Here is a 19,862-nt window from a genome sequence, read left to right as displayed (position 1 = left end):
ATTGGATGACTGTCATTCATATTTCATTCACCCAGTTCAATGTAACATCGATAGGTTTAGGCTACTACATGATACTATAATTAAGCAATAAGGCCCGAGGGGGTGTGGTATATGGCCAATATACCACGGCTAAGGGCTGTTCTTCGCACGACGCAACGCGGAGTGCTAGGACACAGCCCTTAGCCGTGGTATATTGACCATATATCACAAACCCCTGAGGTGCCTTATTGCTATTATAAACTACTTACCAACGTAATTAGAGCAGTAAAGATAAATGTTTTGTCATACCCATGGTATACGGTCTGATATACCACGGCTTTCAGCCAATCAGCATTCAGGGATTGAACCACCCAGTTTATAATTTTCCCTTTATCCATCATGAAGTTGCTACAACCTAGCCTACGAATGAAAGTTTACAACGTAGATGCACAGGTTGAGAGAAAAATGTGAGTAATCAAGGTGACATACAGTCACACATTCAATACTGCCTTGCACACTCTTGCCTGCTTCTAGCTGATCTAGGGTGTAATCATTAGTCCAAATAGTTTTGTTCCGTTTGCTTCCGTTTAAAAAATGCTCTTCAACAGAATTTGTGGAATGAATACGCCCATGATCACCCGCAAACACAGTTCACTTTCGTAGCAGCCACATACTGTACGAACAGCATGATGACTTTACTTGTTGTATAATTCCTTCTCGCATCTACGCGCTCCCCTCCTCTCACCTTTTTGCTTCGCTTGTGGACTTTAGTGCACAACACAACAGATGTCTGTGACCAGGCGAAAACCTTTCCAAGCCAAACCTCCATAACATAACCGCTAACAGCTACACACGGCATACATCGTTGTTACGATATTAGCTGACGTTATCGTCAACATAGCTACTAGAGCTAATGTTACAATTATGCAGTACAGTGTACAGCAACCAGTTTAGCAGTTACACCGGTGGGCCCCGGTGGCAATAAATTAGTAAAAACCAAAAGCTTACCTTGACTTGGAAGAGTTACACGGTTGGATAGCCATAGCCAGCTAGCTAACATAGCATCCCTCTTTGTTTAAGTAGGCTAAACTATCTAGCTGCATTCGCTAACAAAGTAAGTGAAATAAAGTGAACGAAATATAGCTCTCTCTCTCTCGCTCTCTTGCTTCTTAATTTTTGAAGAAATGAAGTTGTTCAAAACTGTTGTCGTTCTCTCTCTTTATGTCAACTACTCACTGCCTTTTATGCAGTGCTAGCTAGCTGTAGCTTATGCTTTCAGTACTATATTAATTCTCTGATCCTTTGATGGACAACATATCAGTTCATGCTGAAAGAGCTCCGATAGGTTGGAAAACATCCTCTGGAAGTTGTCATAATTACTGTATAAGTCTATGGACGGGGATGAGAACCATGAGCCAGCAAGGTTTTTCTATTTAAGTCAAGTGTACCAAGAGGAGGACGGAAGCTAGCTGTCCTCCGGCTACACCATGGTGCTAACCCAGAGAGTGCTGTTGAGGCTACTGTAGACCTTCATTGCGAAACAGTGTGTTTTAATCAATTATTGTGACGTGAATATATTTAGTGACGTGAATATATTTAGTATAATTTTATCTAAAAAGTTGAGTATAGTTTTTATCTATTCACTGAGGAGGATGGTCCTCCCCTTCTTCCTCTGAGGAGCATCCACTGGCCTACGGTGGCCTTTCTCAATAGCAAGGCTATGCTCACTGAGTCTGTACATAGTCAAAGCGTTCCTTAATTTTGGGTCAGTCATAGTGGTCAGATATTCTGCCACTATGTACTCTCTATTTAGGGCCAAATAGCATTCCAATTTGCAGAGTTTTTTGTTAATTATTTCCAATGTGTCAAGTAATTCTCTTTTTGTTTTCTCATGATTTTTTGGGGTCTAATTGTGTTGCTCTCTTTGGGCTCTGTGGGGTCTGTTTGTGAACAGAGCCCCTGGACCAGCTTGCTGAGAGGACTCTTCTCTAGGTTCATCTCCATGTAGGTGATGGCTTTGTAATGGAAGGTTTGGGAATCGCTTCCTTTTAGGTGCTTGTAGAATTGAATGGCTCTTTTCTGGATTTTGATCATTAGCGGGTATCGTTCTAATTCTGCTCTGCATGCATTATTTAGTGTTTTACATTGTACACAGAGGATGTTTTTGCAAAATTCTGCATGCAGGCTTAATTTGGTGTTCTATTTTGTGAATTTGTGGTTGGTGAGAGGACCCCAGACCTCACAACCATAAAGGGCAATGGGTTCTATAACTGATTCAAGTATTTTTTGCCAGATCCTAGTTAGGATGTCGAATTTTATGTTCCTTTTGGTGGCGTAGAAGGCACTTCTTGCCTTGTTTCTCAGATCGTTCACAGCTTTGTGGAAGTTACCTATGGTGCTGATGTTTAGGCCAAGGTATGTATAGTTTTTTGTGTGCTCTAGGGAAACGGTATCTAGATGGACTTTGTATTTGTGGTCCTGGCAACTGGACCTTTTTTGGAACTCTCTCCCCCTTCCTTTGGTATGTTGGTGGGATGGGGTGGGGCCAGAGCAGGGCTCCCTGTATGTGTATGCTTCAGCTGCATCTGTCTGTCAGCCCCCCCCCCCCCCCCCCACTCCCATGTTAGAGGCTTCCTTTGCATAGATGCTGCATGAGGAGGAGAGAGGGAGGGAGAGAGGGTTGAAGCTGCTATACACTCACAACACAGGGCAACTGCTGCCTGTCTGGGAACTATTCACACACACACCCCTCCTCCTTCCCTCTTTTCTCTTAAATCCAGGGTTTTGTTCCCCTCTCCGGGTAACTTTTGTTGAGAGAGAGAGTGTTTGTGTGTGCTGTTTTGTTTTGCTCCCCTCCTTCACTGGATTCGTACTACCGTCTTTGGTTTGTCCATACGGCTGTAGTCTACTGTCCTGAACATTTCAGTATCTCCACTGAGCAGGCATTTTTCTCCCTCTCTGAGAGGACTTAAAGTGTGTGAGAGAGCGAGAGAGGGAGAGCGCAAGCGACAGTGTGGGGAAAGGATGGCTGCCTGCCTCTGAGCTGCCTCTGCGCTTACGGAAATAAGGAACTACAGACAAAAGGGGGAAAAAATTACTTTTCAGCAAGAAGGAAATTGTTTAGCTTTTTTGGAGGAGGTTAAACAAAGGGATTTGAACAATGCCTGCTGAAGTGAAACAGGTTAGTATTGTGATTACCCGATTATCCCGGCTCTTTCCTTCTCTCAACCTTCAGTCTCTCTTTTTCCTCCTCCATCTATTTCTCTCTACTTCTCCTGTGTTTTCCTTTTGTATATGGTCATTGTGCTTGATGGTAGAGGGTTAATGATGTTTCATGTTCGCTATGCTTTGCTTTGTTGTCCTGGGAGGTCAAATTATACATCAGTGTTTTTGTCAGTTTCCCGCAAAACATCTTCAGTAACTGGAAATATAACCTATTTTTTGCATTCTTGTCCTTCAGGAGGAGTGTGGTGTATGCGTATGTTTACTAGTCTCTAGTGCAGGGGTAGGCAATTACATTCAGCCGTAGGACGATTTCTGTCGGAGCGAATGGTCAGGGGGCCGGAACAGAATTATTATAATTTGCACACAGCAAACTGACCACAACTAAGCCTAAAAAGAGACTATTTGAAAATAACAATAATTTCATACCTTGATTACATTGAGACACAATCTTTATTCGTGAGAATACTTAGGAAAAGATTTTGTAAAGTAACATTTTTGGGGAGGAATTCCTGGTGATTAGTAAAAAAAAAAGTGTGGGGTTCTTTACTTGCTAGTCCTATATAATTAACTATTTATTTACACTATTTGTAGCCTGTAGTGTACTCTGATAAGAGCATACAGATATCTATAGATGGAATTACTGTCTTGTAAGCGTTCATCGGTATGATAAATGGGTAGTCTATCCACGTTGCCACAGACTGGAAGTCTGTCAGTAACATTCTGATTTCCAGATAATATACATATTGAGTTCTGTTGATGTAGCCCTATGTAAGATCTTGGATCCCATTTAGGGTGACCAGTGGAAGTGATGTGCTGAAAGTTTCTCTGTAACGATTGGTTGGAAGAGCCAGGGCGACCACAAGACTGGATTTATAACCTCCCTGTAAGGGCCAATCGAAGCTGTGGTTGCTGGAGGACAACTATTTCAGCCTTTTGTTTTTCTCAGGAGCACAGTTAGTCTACCAGAGGAACGTGCTTTTGTTAGTGTGATTTTTACTGTCTTTGTTGTGTGTTTGAAATTGAGTGTGTATGTGTGTGTGCGGTGCTGGAAGTGTGAGAATGAGAATGCACTCTTCCTTGCCGAACTTGGCATAGCTCGTATATTTAAAAAAAAAGTACATATTAGGATTCAGAGACAATAATCTGGCTTTGAATAAAGTAAACTGCTCATTCTCAGCCCTTCCTCCTCCTCCCAGTCCCCTCTGCAGTATATTGGGATGGATGAGGTGGAGGTTGGACTTAGAAAAGCCTGGCATGTCAACTATTGTTGTTGCTCTGATAATCTGTTTACGGCTGCCCTGAGGATGGAGGCTACTTGAAAACTGGCAACGGGTTGGAGCCAAAAGAAAATCTTTGTATTTTCTTTCTATCCCTGAGTTATTTTCACCCTTAACTCTCTCGTACTATACTGTGTGTGTGTATTTCCAGTAATCTCACGAGGCCTTACTGCTCAGTGATACCTGAGAGTGTCACCAGCGTGTGACCTCTCTAGGGTGCGTTCACAAAATGTAGTGTGGATGTGCGGAATGCTGCGTGTCCCTGACCTCTGTTGCCGTTGGAGATGCCTTTCATGCTTTAGGGTGCGCTGACATCGAGACCCGCTTCTGCCGACCTTTTCAACTCGGCTGGAAGTTCCTCAGTGAGAGAACACCTGCTGCGGGGGTGGTTGTCCCTGTCACACACACACACACCTTCCCCAGGCCCTAAATGGATTGCCCAGGGGTCAGTGTTGTTGTTGGAGTCTTTCTGTTGTTTTTGTTGTCGTCTTTGAGCGATGTCTGCCTTTTTAAGGGCAACGGGTTGAAAGGTTTCTGTAACCCCCTCTAACCTCCACACCCATCCCTTGGCTGCAGCTGGGATGTACCGTGTGGGGATCTGATATCTCAGTCTATTTCTATACCTCGAGGACATAAAGTACAGATCTGCGGTGGTCTGGTCAGGCTACACATGCTGCAGATCAGAGAGTAGACACAGAGCAAAGGCCAGGCAGGGGGAGTAGAGAGTAGAGAACTATTGCACAGATATTGCACAGATGTTCCTGTGCCCTGAACCCATCTTAAAGCAGCAGCAGTAGGGCAGCTTATGTTCAATGAATCCTAACCCAATGAAGATTACTCCCTCAGCCCTCAATTCTTGCCGACGCCTCGGTCGGTCTGACCGTGTCTGAGTTAAATTGAACTTGCCTTATTTTAAATGATCTGCAGACCAAAGGGTGGCTCCCTAAACATTTGCTTGGTCAGAATAGCCTGTCGCTAGTACAGGTAGACCGCTCACCCTCGTGAAAAAGGGATCATGGGAGATTTCACTGTGAAGAAAAAGGGAAAAGGAAAATATTCCAAAACGCAGATGGTAATTATCTTCCTCTGAGGTCTACAGGTGCAGAATCTGACTGCGTCCCACATTGGGGACTGGTCAAAAGTAGTGCACTATTGACGAAATAGGATGCCATTTGGGACACAGTCTCAGACTTTTCCTTTCAACGGCTGAGTAAGGAGAAACCACCTGAATTCAGCCAGAGACTTAGTGTCTGGTGTTAAGTGTGGGCCACTGTCAGTCTGACAGCTTATGGGGGTTTCACATGTATTATTAACTAAGGCTTCCCTCCCTCCTCAGACGCTGTTTGATTCCTGGGTGAAATTAAGTCATCTGACTCCCACACTCTCTTGCAGGGGAAGGCGATGCATACACCAACCAACCATCCCTGTATTAATTTCCATACCTCGTCACTGTCTGTCTTCTCTGTCTGTCTGCTTAGGCTGCCTTTGTGCCTCTGTGGTGGAAGGCAGTGCTTTGAAGACATGTAGTGTATGAGGAGTGGCATTGTTTGGGACAATCGTACACAAAAATGGCAGTGACACGAATGGACAGACAGTGAGTGGCTGGTGGAGATCGGCGATGGCGCTGAAAGGCCATGCCTAGAGATGTTGTTTGGTCATGAGTGCTGTTCTAGTGGGCAGGGGGAGGTAGGGAGGAAGGTGAGGAGGGAACAGGGGGAGGCAGGGAGGTTGGGAGGGAGGTGAGGAGGGAACAGGGGGAGGTAGGGAGGTTGGGAGGGAGGTGAGGAGGGAACAGGGGGAGGCAGGGAGGTTGGGAGGGAGGTGAGGAGGGAACAGGGGGAGGCAGGGAGGTGAGGAGGGAACAGGGGGAGGTAGGGAGGTTGGGAGGGAGGTGAGGAGGGAACAGGGGGAGGTAGGGAGGTTGGGAGGGAGGTGAGGAGGGAACAGGGGGAGGTAGGGAGGTTGGGAGGGAGGTGAGGAGGGAACAGGGGGAGGTAGGGAAGTTGGGAGGGAGGTGAGGAGGGAACAGGGGTAGGCAGGGAGGTTTTTAGAGGGAGGTGAGGAGAGAACAGGGGGATGTAGGGAGGTTTTTAGAGGGAGGTGAGGAGAGAACAGGGGGAGGTAGGGAGGTTTTTAGAGGGAGGTGAGGAGGGAACAGGGGGAGGCAGGGAGGTTGGGCGGGAGGTGAGGAGGGAACAGGGGGAGGTAGGGAAGTTGGGAGGGAGGTGAGGAGGGAACAGGGGGAGGCAGGGAGATTTTTAGAGGGAGGTGAGGAGAGAACGGGGGGAGGTAGGGAGGTTTTTAGAGGGAGGTGAGGAGAGAGCAGGGGGAGGTAGGGAGAAGAGGAGAGAACAGGGGAAGGCTTGTGAGGAGGTAATGGTGAGGCGTGTGAGGAGGGAACGGGGAGGCTCGGAGATGCTGGTGACTCCAGTCCAGATGGCTTGGCCGAAAATGGATCCAGCGTTGGGCACACCTCCCATACTACCCATGTTTCCCATTCCGCTCCCACGCGTACTCTTATAACATGACCCATGTGACATGCCGATGTTTGACATAAGACTTCTACGCATCCTCTCCAACTCACCCAGCTTACTTTCTCTACTGGGGTTGAGTGGGTGCCAGGCCTGGGTAACCGGAGCTGGAGGTATAGGAATACCCTCCCCTCGCTCGGTGGTATAGGCATAGAGAATGAACATCCTGCTGGCCTGGCCATCAGGTATCTGGGGTGTCCTGTGATGTTGCAGGGGGGTCAGGGGGACATGCCGCGCGCTCCTCTCACCATACCCAGGGGGCCGCCACAGAGAGGCCACGGCTGCTCTCTCATAACCCATTTGGCAGGCTGACAAGGTGACTGATATAGCCTAGCCAGGCCTGGCCTGCTCTCCCTCCCTCCCTCTGTCTCACTCACTCACTCACTCCCCCGGCCACATACAGAAACATATCGCCTCTCTTTGTTTGCGTCTCAAATGGAACCTTATTCCCTACATAGTGCACTACTTTAGACCAGAGTCCTATTGGCCCTGGTCAAAAGTAGTGCACTATATAGTGAATAGGGTACCATTTGGAATGCAAACTTTTACTGCCTGCCTCTCCCTTCCTGCATCCATCTCCCGCGGCGGCTGCCTAGCTGTCATCATTGGCTGATGAAATTAGAAAGGTGAGCTAGAACATAGGCCTGGAGATGGATGCTTTCGTATCTGTCTGTGTTAGGGGAATAAACGGTGTCGAGGAGGAAGACGTGGTAAAATAATGAGACGGTTGCTCTGTGTGTGTGTCTGTGTGTGTGTGTGCACAGTATGCATGCATAAATTAATGCAAATCCCTGCTGCATACATTACAATGTGTTTTGTGGGTTACTGCAACCTCCAATGACTTGTCAATGGGTGCTGGTGGTGGATAGTATTGTTCCTTTCTCTCTTTGGCTGTGAAAGAAATCCTTAAAATGAGGCCCGCGCGCGCGTGCACACACACACACACACACACACACACACACACACACACACACACACACACACATTACTGGAGGCAGGTGACGGAGGAGCAGCCATTGTCCCCTGCAGTGGTTATTTACTTAGTGCGTGCCTGCTCTGGGGATAGGGCTTGCCCCGTTTCCGTGGGAATGAGAGTAGTTAGTTCCTCCTCTCCTTGCCTCAACACCATAAACACTTCAGGCAGATAACAGAGTAAACAATCCCAGAGCAGGCAGAGAGAGAGGCCCCATCATAGCCTACCTCTGTCCTAGGAGGTTGACCAGAGCAGGCAGAGAGAGAGGCCCCATCATAGCCTACCTCTGTCCTAGGAGGTTGACCAGAGCAGGCAGAGAGAGAGGCCCCATCATAGCCTACCTCTGTCCTAGGAGGTTGACCAGAGCAGGCAGAGAGAGAGGCCCCATCATAGCCTACCTCTGTCCTAGGAGGTTGACCAGAGCAGGCAGAGAGAGAGGCCCCATCATAGCCTACCTCTGTCCTGGGAGGTTGACCTGAGGATCCCATCCGCTTTCTATAGGCTAGGCTTACTATATTTAGTTCTCAACTTTCCTAATATTAAGCACATTGCTTCACTTTACATCAGTAGTATAGCCTACCTGACTGGCATGAAAATGAACCACGGGAGAAGCGACAGGTGTATGATAATGGCCCATTCTAAATCAAAGTTAGTATATGTAAAGACAAGATTAAATTGAGAATAGCCTGATGAGTAAGAATAGTATCACTTGTGAATGAGGCCCAGTGTGTGCAGTCTAAGGCAAGAAACATTACTTTTTTTGCGACTTTTTCCTAATCATGGTCGCATGTATCATGTAGCCTAGCCCATAGACCTAGATGTTTTGATGAGGTTTGTAATCACAACTAAAGTGACCAATAACTCCGAACGTAGCCAATAGGCCTAGGACCCCTGGAACACGGTTAGAGAGCACATAGCCTGCAGAGCCTAATGAAACATGTGTTCTTATAAGCCCAGTCATTGCACAATCGTGTGTGAAAACCGAGTTTTGACTGGACACTATTCAAAAGAGAATCCCAGCTTTCTCGGGCTGCTATATTTATTGCTAAAATTAAGCAAATTAATCTGCTTTACTGGCATATTACAATGTTACTGTGGAAAGCGCTTCCTCCATTCGCTATTCAAGTGCAGAGTATGGATGACATTTTTTGTGGGCGATTCTAAATAAAATTCCACTCATATATTAGTAGGCTAAGTCTAAGGAGCAGATTAAATTGTGAATAGTCTGATGGGTGAGAATATTATCAAGTGCTTGTCAAATTGTGAATGAGAGACTGATGAAGTGTGAGCAGCCTGCGCACGAAACAGAGCAGAGCTCATACCTTTCATGCTACTTTTTTCAAATCATCATTAGAGTCGCATCATGCAGCCTTGGAATGTATTAAACATCAAAACATTTAGCCTAACGTTTGTATCACAACAAAAGTTGCATAAGTAACTCTAAATTGATCATATACGAGGACCAGTTTCAAATTATCACTTTGTTAACCGCTCAACAAAGAATATTCCCTTGGAAATCGTTTGGGAGAAATATATTTTCTATTTTATTCAGCTATGTTCAATTGTATTCTTCTTACTATAAAATAATATCACAGAAATTATAAGCAAATTCTGTCTGCAAAATGAACTAGTGTTCACAGCTATATGGCATAGCCAGATCAAGGCCTAACAGGATGACTCAGAATATGCTGTTCTTCTGAAATAGGCTAACATTTCTCCATATCATAATGTTTCTTTAGGCCTGCCTACAATAAATAATGGATATATTGTGAAGGTGTAGGCTATATTAAATTGATTTATTAGACATTTTAAAATGTAGATGTTCCAAAGGTCTGCATCAGTGGCTTGTAGGCTATGCGTGGAAGGCTGAAGATACTAAATGTGTTTGTTAATTAATGGTCAATTACCGTGAGACCAGCAGTTATTTCCATGACAGTTACCAGCTGACAAAATGTCATGACCACCACAGCTCTATGCAGAAGTAGCCTATTATAGGATTAGCAAGGAATTGAAAGATTGACTTGATGTGTGTTATTTGTCCTGAGGAGCACATTAGCGTTGCCATTGGCCACAGCGATCGATTCAGAGCTTAAGTAGAAGTTAATTTCACCCCTGTTCTGTTCTTCCCTCTGGATGCACTCTGCATGACTAGCCTACTACTTCCTCTAACACCGGATCTGTTAACAGTATGGCCCTTTCAACAGAACTGGGGCTTTTTTGACAGTTATGTATCGGTTCTATAGAACCCCCCTTACCTCTTTACCCCCTGCCCTCCCTCCCTCCTGCAGCTGGGGACCTTTGAGAAGGGCCCTGAGGGGGGAGGCCAAAGTCCTCATATGGCCCCCTTCAACCAGAAACATGAGGACAAATGCTTAACCCCCCCCCCCCCCCCGGCACCAACCCCCACATAATACCGGTCAAAACATACAGCATGGTTCGGTTTAGACCAGATCAGAAGTACAGATCATCTATACCATGCACTTGTTGCCTCTATCTGTGATGATGGCTCCCGAAGGAAGACAGTGAGTAGTGGGGCGGGGACGGACCATCCATCCATCCTCCATAATCAGGCCATCTGTCTCCTGGCTGCTGTCTTCTGGGATGAACACTTTCCTCTGACAGCTCTTTAGCAGGGCTCTATGAGCCTGGCCTGGCACTCCGGATTAGCACAGATCCATGTAGGTGAGCACAGCATCACATCACATAAGAGAGGCTCTCTTCTCATTTTTCTCACTGTATAAGTAAGTAGTGTTTGGAATGAGAACAATAACATAATATAATCTATACCATTTAGCAGACGCTTTTATCCAAAGCGATTTACAGTCATGCGTGCACACATGTATGGTTGGTCCCAGGAATCGAACCCACTAACCTGGCATTCAAGCACCATGCTCTACCAACTGAGCTACAAAGAACCACAATAACAATAACAACATTCCTAGCTTGTGCCATTACTCCGTCCCAGTCACTAGCCTGAAAGGGTTTGGTAACGTCCGTCTCTGGCAACAACAGTCAAACTGTCTTGACTGACTCAGTCAATCCTATAGCCTGTTGGTTTGGTAACGTCGGTCTTTGGCCTCCCGTTATGTTGGAAACTGGTTGTTTTTTTGTCATTGCATATGGAACAGAGAGGCAGTTGAGACGTGTTGATTGGGTCCAGTGGTTAATTAGAATGCTGTTGGAAACCTCCCTCCCCTTCAGGGCCAGACAATGAAGCCTGTTACTGGTGGCAGAGGTCCAGAGAGAGGGAGAGGGAGGAAGAGAGAGAGAGGTTTGGGGAGAAAGAAAGGAAGTGAGCTAGGGAGAGGGAGAGAAGGAGGGTGAGTGGGAAGGAGCGATAGAGGGGGAGGCAGAGAGAGCGAGTGAGCGAGAGAGAGGGGAGGAGGGAGCAAGCGAGAGGGGGGGGAGGGAGCGAGAGAGGGGGAGGGATCGAGCGAGAGAGGGGGGAGAGGGAGTGAAGAGAGAGAGAGAGGGGGAAGGAGTGAGCGAGAGAGAGAGAGAGAGAGAGAGGGGCGCGAGCGCGTGAGAGAGAGTGGAGGGAGCGAGCAAGAGAGAGCAGCGAGCGAGCGAGCAAGAGAGAGGAGGGAGGGAGGGAGGGAGGGAGCGAGCTAGCGAGCGAGTGAGAGAGAGAGAGAGAGAGAGCGAGAGAGAGGGGAGGGAGCGAGAGAGGGGAGGGAGCGAGAGAGGGGAGGGAGGGAGCGTGAGAGGGGGGGAGGGAGCGTGAGAGGGGGAGGGAGTGAGCGAGAGAGAGAGAGGGGAGGGAGCGAGAGAGGGGGAGGGAGTGAGCGAGAGAGAGAGAGGGGGAGGGAGAGAGAGAGAGAGAGGGGTAGGGAGGGAGGGAGGGAGGGAGCCAGAGAGAGAGGGGGGAGCGAGCGTGCGAGAGAGAGTGGGGAGGGAGCGAGAGAGAGAGGGGAGGGAGCGAGAGAGAGAGGGGAGGGAGCGAGAGAGTGAGGGGAGGGAGCGAGAGAGTGAGGGGAGGGAGGGAGCGTGAGAGGGGGGGAGGGAGCGAGAGAGGAGGGAGCGAGAGAGGGGGAGGGAGTGAGCGAGAGAGAGAGAGAGGGGAGGGAGCGAGAGAGGGGGAGGGAGTGAGCGAGAGATCGAGAGGGGGAGGGAGGGAGGGAGCCAGAGAGAGAGGGGAGCGAGCGCGTGAGAGAGAGTGGAGGGAGCGAGAGAGAGAGAGTGGAGGGAGCGAGAGAGAGAGAGAGGGGAGGGAGCGAGAGAGAGAGAGAGGGGAGGGAGCGAGAGAGAGAGAGAGGGGAGGGAGCGAGAGAGCGAGGGGAGGGAGCTAGCGAGACAGAGAGAGGGGGGGAGGGAGTGAGCGAGAGAGAGAGAGGGGGAGGGAGAGAGAGAGAGAGAGGGGTAGGGAGGGAGGGAGGGAGGGAGCCAGAGAGAGAGGGGGGAGCGAGCGTGCGAGAGAGAGTGGGGAGGGAGCGAGAGAGAGAGGGGAGGGAGCGAGAGAGAGAGGGGAGGGAGCGAGAGAGTGAGGGGAGGGAGCGAGAGAGTGAGGGGAGGGAGGGAGCGTGAGAGGGGGGGAGGGAGCGAGAGAGTGAGGGGAGGGAGCGAGAGAGTGAGGGGAGGGAGGGAGCGTGAGAGGGGGGGAGGGAGCGAGAGAGGAGGGAGCGAGAGAGGGGGAGGGAGTGAGCGAGAGAGAGAGAGAGGGGAGGGAGCGAGAGAGGGGGAGGGAGTGAGCGAGAGATCGAGAGGGGTAGGGAGGGAGGGAGCCAGAGAGAGAGGGGAGCGAGCGCGTGAGAGAGAGTGGAGGGAGCGAGAGAGAGAGAGTGGAGGGAGCGAGAGAGAGAGAGAGGGGAGGGAGCGAGAGAGAGAGAGAGGGGAGGGAGCGAGAGAGAGAGAGAGGGGAGGGAGCGAGAGAGCGAGGGGAGGGAGCTAGCGAGACAGAGAGAGGGGAGGGAGCAAGCGAGCGAGAGAGAGAGAGAGAGAGAGAGAGGGGAGGGAGCGAGCGAGAGCGAGGGGTAGGGAGTGAGCGAGAGCGAGGGGTAGGGAGTGAGCGAGAGAGGGGGAGGGAGTGAGCGAGAGATGGGGAGCAAATGAGCGAGAGAGGGGGAAGGGATCGAGCAAGAGAGAGAGGGTCAGGGGAGAAAACAAGGCAGAGTAACCTGATGGGCCACAGGGTCAGTGTGTCCCCAGGCCCCCTCTTCCCTCCAGCCTCCCAGCCAGCCTCCCCAGCCACCGCTACCTCTGTCTGCACAAACATATGCTAATGATTGGCAAGAGTTCAGCTTCAGTCAGCCAGGAAAAACTACCTTAGGGAAAAAAACATACGGATCCCCTGCATAGACGATGGTTCCTATAGTCCTAACAATAGAGGCATCCAGATTCAGGGCCAGCTGTCATATGTCATTAAGTGAGATGGCACAGCATCGTTATTCATCTCCCCATCTTCTCTTGATATTGGCCCGGTCCGTTCCCAGATGACCCCGATGGAACAATGGAGCGATGCGCCAGTCGCACATTCCTCATGGGCTCTATTGAGTTGCCTTTGCTCCATAATGACTGCCGTGGATGGTTCATGGTTCAGCTAATGTCGCCACCACCTTCTCAGTTCAGCCCCCAAACCTCCATATTTAATTGGAATCTGTTATGGGCTGTGAAGTGGAGCATGGTGGGTGCCGTTAGTAGTGGTGCTGTCTGTGTACCAGTCCCAGCCAGGTCTGTCTGCTGAAGTGGAGGGATAGACAGAACAGGTGCCAGGGAGAGATGGAGGTGGAGGTGGCCCCAGGTTGTGTTGGTAGAGAGACTGTGGGAGATGTCGGCCCACTCTTTCATGCAGTGTAGTGGCTGGCTGGTAATATGGCTGTTGGGGGACTCAGCCAGGATTCTGTTATGTGTGTCAGTAAGACCTCAGTAAGAGCCAAAGTCTTAAAAGCTGCACTTTTTTCTACCAATGAATCATGGTATTGTTCCATATTCCCCAAAGTAGCTTGATTACTTTAATGTCTCCCAACTGCAATGTTATTGTCTGCACCCAGGCTCAGTCTGTACCCCTTTACCGAGTCGAAGAAAATGTCTGTTTGAAGAATGATGCTCCCATTTTATCTGTGCTGAAACAACATCCCTGTGTTGACAAATCACAGCGTATATTTTCGTAGCTGCACCTTTGGCTACCACCGTCACTACAGTCTGAGCCTGTATTTATTTCACTGGCTGGTGCTGCTCTGGGTTGCCATGGGTTACCAACTGACGTCCTGAGAGGATAGGGAGGCCCTCGGTCCTTTTGACACATTGGTGGGTCAGGGGACGGACAAAAGCTGATTTTCCCTCAAAATGTGGACGTGTAGACGAGTTTGCACGCAATAAACCCAGCTAAGGTTCTCAAAGTTAAGCAAACAAAGCCTGTTGACACAGACCTCCTGTAGTTTCCCAGATTCTTTCCATCATACTTCAATACAGTTAAGAGATGCTTTAATCCAATAAGACTCCCTCTTCATCCCAGCGAGCCTGTCCCCTCCCTGTCCCTGGGCATCTGGTGCCGAGGGGGGATTGTTCCTGTCTGTGAGCTGTGTGGGTGTGTGTGCGCACTCCTCCACCACTGACTGTGGCCTTAAGGGCCTGCAGGGAGTGTTTGGGGTCACCAAGCAGCCAGCTAACATTCTAGAATTCAGTGTTCTAGAGCTCATTCCTCAGTCTGAACTCCAAGCATTCAAACTCCCTCCATCACCTCTCCCTCTGTCCCTTCCTTTCTTCTTCTCTCTATCAAGTCTCCCTTTCTTTGTCACGCCTTTTCTCTCTCTATCATCTCTCGTCTGCAGCCCCTCACACGCCACATCTCTGAAAGGTCATTGGGAGCTAATTGAGGCTGGTGGTCTCTGAGCCTGGAGTAGGAGGATAGAACACATTTGAATGCCCCTTTGTACATCGTATTAGTGTCATTAACCGTCCAGCCAGGAGTCACAGGAGACTGAAGAAGAGGGGTCTCTCTCTCTCAGTCTCTCTCTTTCCTCCATGTTCTCACGTCACTCATGTTAAAGCCTAACAGGCTGATAATGGCCTTCCTAGCACTAATGAAGGGCATATGATACACAGAGTCCTGGCTGGTCTACTCTGTCTACTCTATAATGACAAGAAGATGTTTTCTCTTCCTATCTCTGTCTAGAGACATTAAAGAGAGACTTTAATGTCATGTGGGCTCATGTATTCATTTCCCATTTTTTAAAATGGGAAATATTGAGCTACTGTTTAGTATGTGCATCTGTGTCTCTCTGTATCGCTATCTGTGTCTCTGTGTGTCTCTCTGTATCTCTATGTGTCTCTATCTGTGTCTATGTGTGTCTCTCTGTATCTCTGTGTCTGTGTGTCTCTATGTGTCTTTCTGTATCTCTGTGTCTCTCTGTATCTCTCTGTATCTCTATGTGTCTCTGTTTGTCTCTCTGTATCTCTATGTGTCTCTGTGTGTCTCTATCTGTGTCTCTGTGTGTCTCTATGTGTGTGTCTCTGTGTGTCTTTGTATGTGTATGTTTTTGTTTCTCGTCTGTCACATTTTGTTGTGGACAGTTATTCCCAGACTGTTTTACTCTACCAATGTCCCAAGCACGCTTCACAATAAATCCAAAGTAGAACCACTAGCCAAATGTATTTAGGGTTATTTACACTACTCCTCAAAAGTGGTCAGGAGAACTCCAGAGAAAAGACAGACCAATTTAGAAGGAAAGCTTTCAAAGAAAAGCTATAGTCCGCCCACCATATTGTGGTGTGGAAATGACCTTAATCACAGTGTGGCTATATGTCCGTGGTCAGAACAAGGCACTGGACACCCGTGAGACGGTGTACCATGGGCACTCGCTCATACAAACACACACATGGACCAGGGCTCCCCAAGCTGCAGTCTGAAATTATAGCTGGGCCTTCGGTGCAATCACAAGCATACAGGCTGCAGGCTCAGAGCCCAGAGCCACACAGCATAGAAGCTCTCTCTCTCTCTGTGTCTAACATGCCCCCTGTATTCTCTCTCCAGGACACACCAGTAAACCTAATTAGCAATGCTCCTTCTTCTATTCTCGATTCCACAGCCCCTTTGCCTAGAGTTTGTATTGAGAGGCACTGTACTTGTTGGAGTGCTCTCACCCCAAGTGTTTTGGAAGGCAACGGATGGAGGGTGTTTAAGGACGGGGTTACCTGCCAATGTGTGTGTGGAGCACATCACAGGGGTTTGTCCCAAAGTCAACTGGGGTGTACTGTGTTCAGGTTTGCCTCCTCAGCTGAGAGTGGAGGTGTGGAGATGGAGGGTACTGCAGATGATGCCTCTTCTTTCTTCTGCCCTACAATACTACGACAGACATCATCTTCAGGGATGAGCCAAAGCCTGAGAGATGGGATGTAGACAGCCGTGTATTCTAATGTTCCATACAATATGTTAGGTGTGTATAGTATGGAGTGTGTATGCATTGTGTAATTTATGTGCTTGTATGGAACATATGGAATGTGTATGTGTGCGTGTGTCGGTACCTGAGTGTGGGTATCTACCAGTGTGTATTAGTGGACATCTAGAAGTGGGTGAGGGAGTATGTGTGTTGTAGGGCAGGCTAAGCTTGCTGTGTTAGCGGCAGCACTGCAGTACAGAGACAGCTTGTTGTAGATCTGAAGAGGGTCACCTAGCTACAGCTCCAGTATAAACTAGCTAGCTCCCATTCTCTCCCTGAGTGTAGAAGCTGCTGTTCCACAGCCTGGGAGGATCCTCCAGAGCAGGGCTTTACCATCAGGATACCTGGCTGGCTGCACACCTACTTGGATAGCTCTACCCTCACCTCCCATGGCATGACACGGTGAGTCTCATGGGTTGGATTTGATATGGCTTATATTGTGACTTTTGATTTCATTCGATATATGGATTTTTGTTTGTGTATCTTCTCTTGCTCTTTACCATTGGAGCATGTGTTTCATTACGAATCAGAGAAGTAAAATGCAATCGGGAAAAGCAACTAGGTAGTACATGCAGATCAATCATTTTGTAGTTTTCTTCTTGATCAAGCATATCATAATTTATAATGAAATTGACTTACGAAATGTCTTTGTAGAATCATGGTCTTGTCTGAATGCACAGAGATCACTCACTCATCTCATATCTCGATGGCAAATACACTTTTTTGTTGCACGTTTCTTCCATCAAAGAGCTGTGTTTGGGAATGTCTATCTAATGGACAGGCATCCAATGGTTGACTTTCTGGCTGCAATGATATCTTCTGTAGTTGAAATGAGCAGGACAGCCTTGATGATGCAACAATCCTCTGCCTTGTCTCCGAGAGCTTCTGTGGTTCTCTGACAGGAGGGTGCTATGCTGTGAATGAACACATCTCTCTCATGCCTTTTTCAACTCTGTGAGATCAAACCCTGTTTCTGGGCGTTTTCTGTGTGTGTGTGTGTTTGTGTGTCCCGCCTCAGCCTGGCTCTCTGATAGCGGCAGGATGATGCGATACGACAGGTTCTAATTTCCCAGGCTATGACAACATAATCCTGGTTTGATACAGGGGGAGGTAGTTTTTGGTCGTTGCTGCCGGATTGTCGTCAACATAGTTCTTTTTTTTTTTATGGTGTTTCTCACTCCGAGGAGGATAGCTCAGCGTGTTGTAACTGATACCAATCGTCTATGCTAGAGCTTAGAGCGCAAATAGACCTACAGTCATGTTTAGTGAATGTGGTCACAGCTTTACTTTTCACTCAGAACTGCATAGTACTCATTCTTCAGGTTCAATTCAGAAACAATATTTTCTTCTGATAGAATAATCCAGGCCTGTCATGCAAGTCTATAGAGAGAATGGGAAACTAGAACAGCGTTTACGTTTGTAGTCTAATACTTGAGTCATGTATGATCCGTGTGACGTGCTCCTTCTCTTTACTCAGTCGAATGGCTGGAGGTTTCTGTTGGATGGTTGTGGTAGGAGGATGCCAATGAAAAAGGATTGTAACCCCCCCCAACCAGTGGTAGCTAGTCTCCTCACTCTGTTACAGCACACTGGAATAGGATCCCCCAGTCCTCCTCTATTGCTGTGTGTTTTTATGCTGGCTTTAGAACAGGTACTATAAACCTGCTGGCAGCGTGCAGGCAGCAGCCTCTCAGTAATGTGAGAGATGTAAGGACTTTGCAGCCATATGTGGCTTGGAATTCCACTGAAGTGTTCCCTAATCTCCACAACATGGGAGGAATTTGTAGGCCTTGTTCGATAGAAGATGGCAGCCTGTGCTTCTGCAGCGCACCAAGTGGGTCTTGTTTGGCACACAGTGTTTGCTGCAGATCAGTGGGACGCTGACTGGAAGAATTTGGAGGGGGGGGACTGGAATAGTTTGGAGGAAGATGGCGCTGTAGTGAATAGCAGCCGTTTTATGGGCTATTTTGTGTGTTTTTTTTAAACTGATCTTTTTAATAAATCATTTCCTATGACTAAAAACAGCTTCTAGACATCAGAACAGCGATCCGTAACCTCGATTTGGCCGAAAATGTTTACTTCAACAAGTCGGCAACTATCGACGTTCTGTTTACTCCGGACCAGGCTATAATCCCCGGGATTAGAAGGAGGAAGCGGCGGCAAAAGCGAGGCAGGCGAGCCGGCATCCTGACGTGACTACGTTGGCGAGCAAATAGACCGCCATTGCCCTCTGTTCTACTGGCAGACTGGATCAGCTCTGTTCAAGACTATCCTATCAACGGGACCGGAAAAACTAATAGAACTAATATAAAATCCTACATTTATCAGAGTCGTGGCTGAACGAGGACATGGATATATATACAGTACCTTCAGAAGATATTCACACTCCTTGACTTTTTCTACATTTTGTTGTTTTACAAGAAAGTGGGATTAAAATGGATTTAATTGTAATTTTTTGTCAACGATGTACACAAAATATTCTATAGTAAAAGTGGAAGAACAATTTTAACTGTAAAAAATTCATTAAAAACACAACCCTAATATATCGTGATTAGATAAGTATAAAACCCCCTGAGTCAATACATGTTAGAATCACCTTTGGCAGCGACTACAGGTGTGAGTCTCTTGCCAGGTGCTCAGTTTGGTCGGACAGCCAGCTCTAGGCAGAGTGTGGTTAGTTCAATTTTTGTGCTCTTGGAAACTTCCAATACTCTAGAAATTGTTTTATACCCTTCCGCAGATATGTGCCTCATCACAATTCTATCTCAGAGATCTACAGACAGTTCCTTGGACTTCATGGTATAGTTTCTGACCTGACATGCACTGTCAACTGTGAGACCTTCAGGTGCGTTTCTTTCTAAATCATGTTGAAACAATTTAAATGGCAGACTCCAATCAAGTTATAGTGACATCTCAAGGATAATCAAATAAAATTGATTGCACCTGAGTGTCACGACTTCCGCCGAAGTTGGTCCCTCTCCTTGTTCGGGCGGCGTTCGGTGGACGACGTCACCAGTTTTCTAGCCCCCACCGATCCACTTTTCAGTTTCCATTTGTTTTGTCTTCATTGTACACACCTGGTTTCCATTCCCATAATTATATGTTCCTTATTTAACCCTCTGGTTCCCCCATGGTTTTGTGCGTGTTTGTTCGTTATAAGTCGGTCCGTATTTGTGAGCTTGATTATTTTCCTTCTTGGAATATTTGTTGTTTTGAGTAAAGTTACGTGAATTACTCATCTCTGTGTCCTGTGCCTGACTCGGCCTTACCTGCTACACCTAGACGCCGTACACTGAGCTCAATTTGAAGTGTCATAGCAAAGGAGTGTGAATACGTGGATACCTGCTCGTCGAACATCTCATTCCAAAATCATGGGCATTTAATATGGAGTTGATCCCCCCTTTGCTGCTATAACAGCCTCCGCTCTTCTGGGAAGGCAATCCACTAGATGTTAGAACATTGCTTCCATTCAGCACAACAGCATTAGTGAGGTCGGGCACTG

At 47.8% G+C, this 19,862-nt stretch overlaps 1 protein-coding gene across 1 annotated transcript in view; it reads left to right on the top strand.

Moving 5' to 3' along the window:
- The first annotated feature begins 2,754 nt into the window (after positions 1-2,754).
- LOC120063257 (armadillo repeat protein deleted in velo-cardio-facial syndrome homolog) overlaps positions 2,755-19,862 on the top strand; it is a 155,271-nt gene continuing 138,163 nt past the window's right edge. The window contains exon 1 of the mRNA XM_039013516.1: positions 2,755-3,160. Coding sequence (XP_038869444.1) covers positions 3,140-3,160 — 21 coding nt within the window. The 5' untranslated portion in view covers positions 2,755-3,139. The remainder of the gene's footprint in view (positions 3,161-19,862) is intronic.

Source organism: Salvelinus namaycush, chromosome 18, assembly GCF_016432855.1.
Source record: "Salvelinus namaycush isolate Seneca chromosome 18, SaNama_1.0, whole genome shotgun sequence".
NCBI lineage: Eukaryota > Metazoa > Chordata > Actinopteri > Salmoniformes > Salmonidae > Salvelinus > Salvelinus namaycush.
Note: the sequence above shows the minus strand (reverse complement) of the source record. Positions and strands in the feature narration are given on the sequence as shown.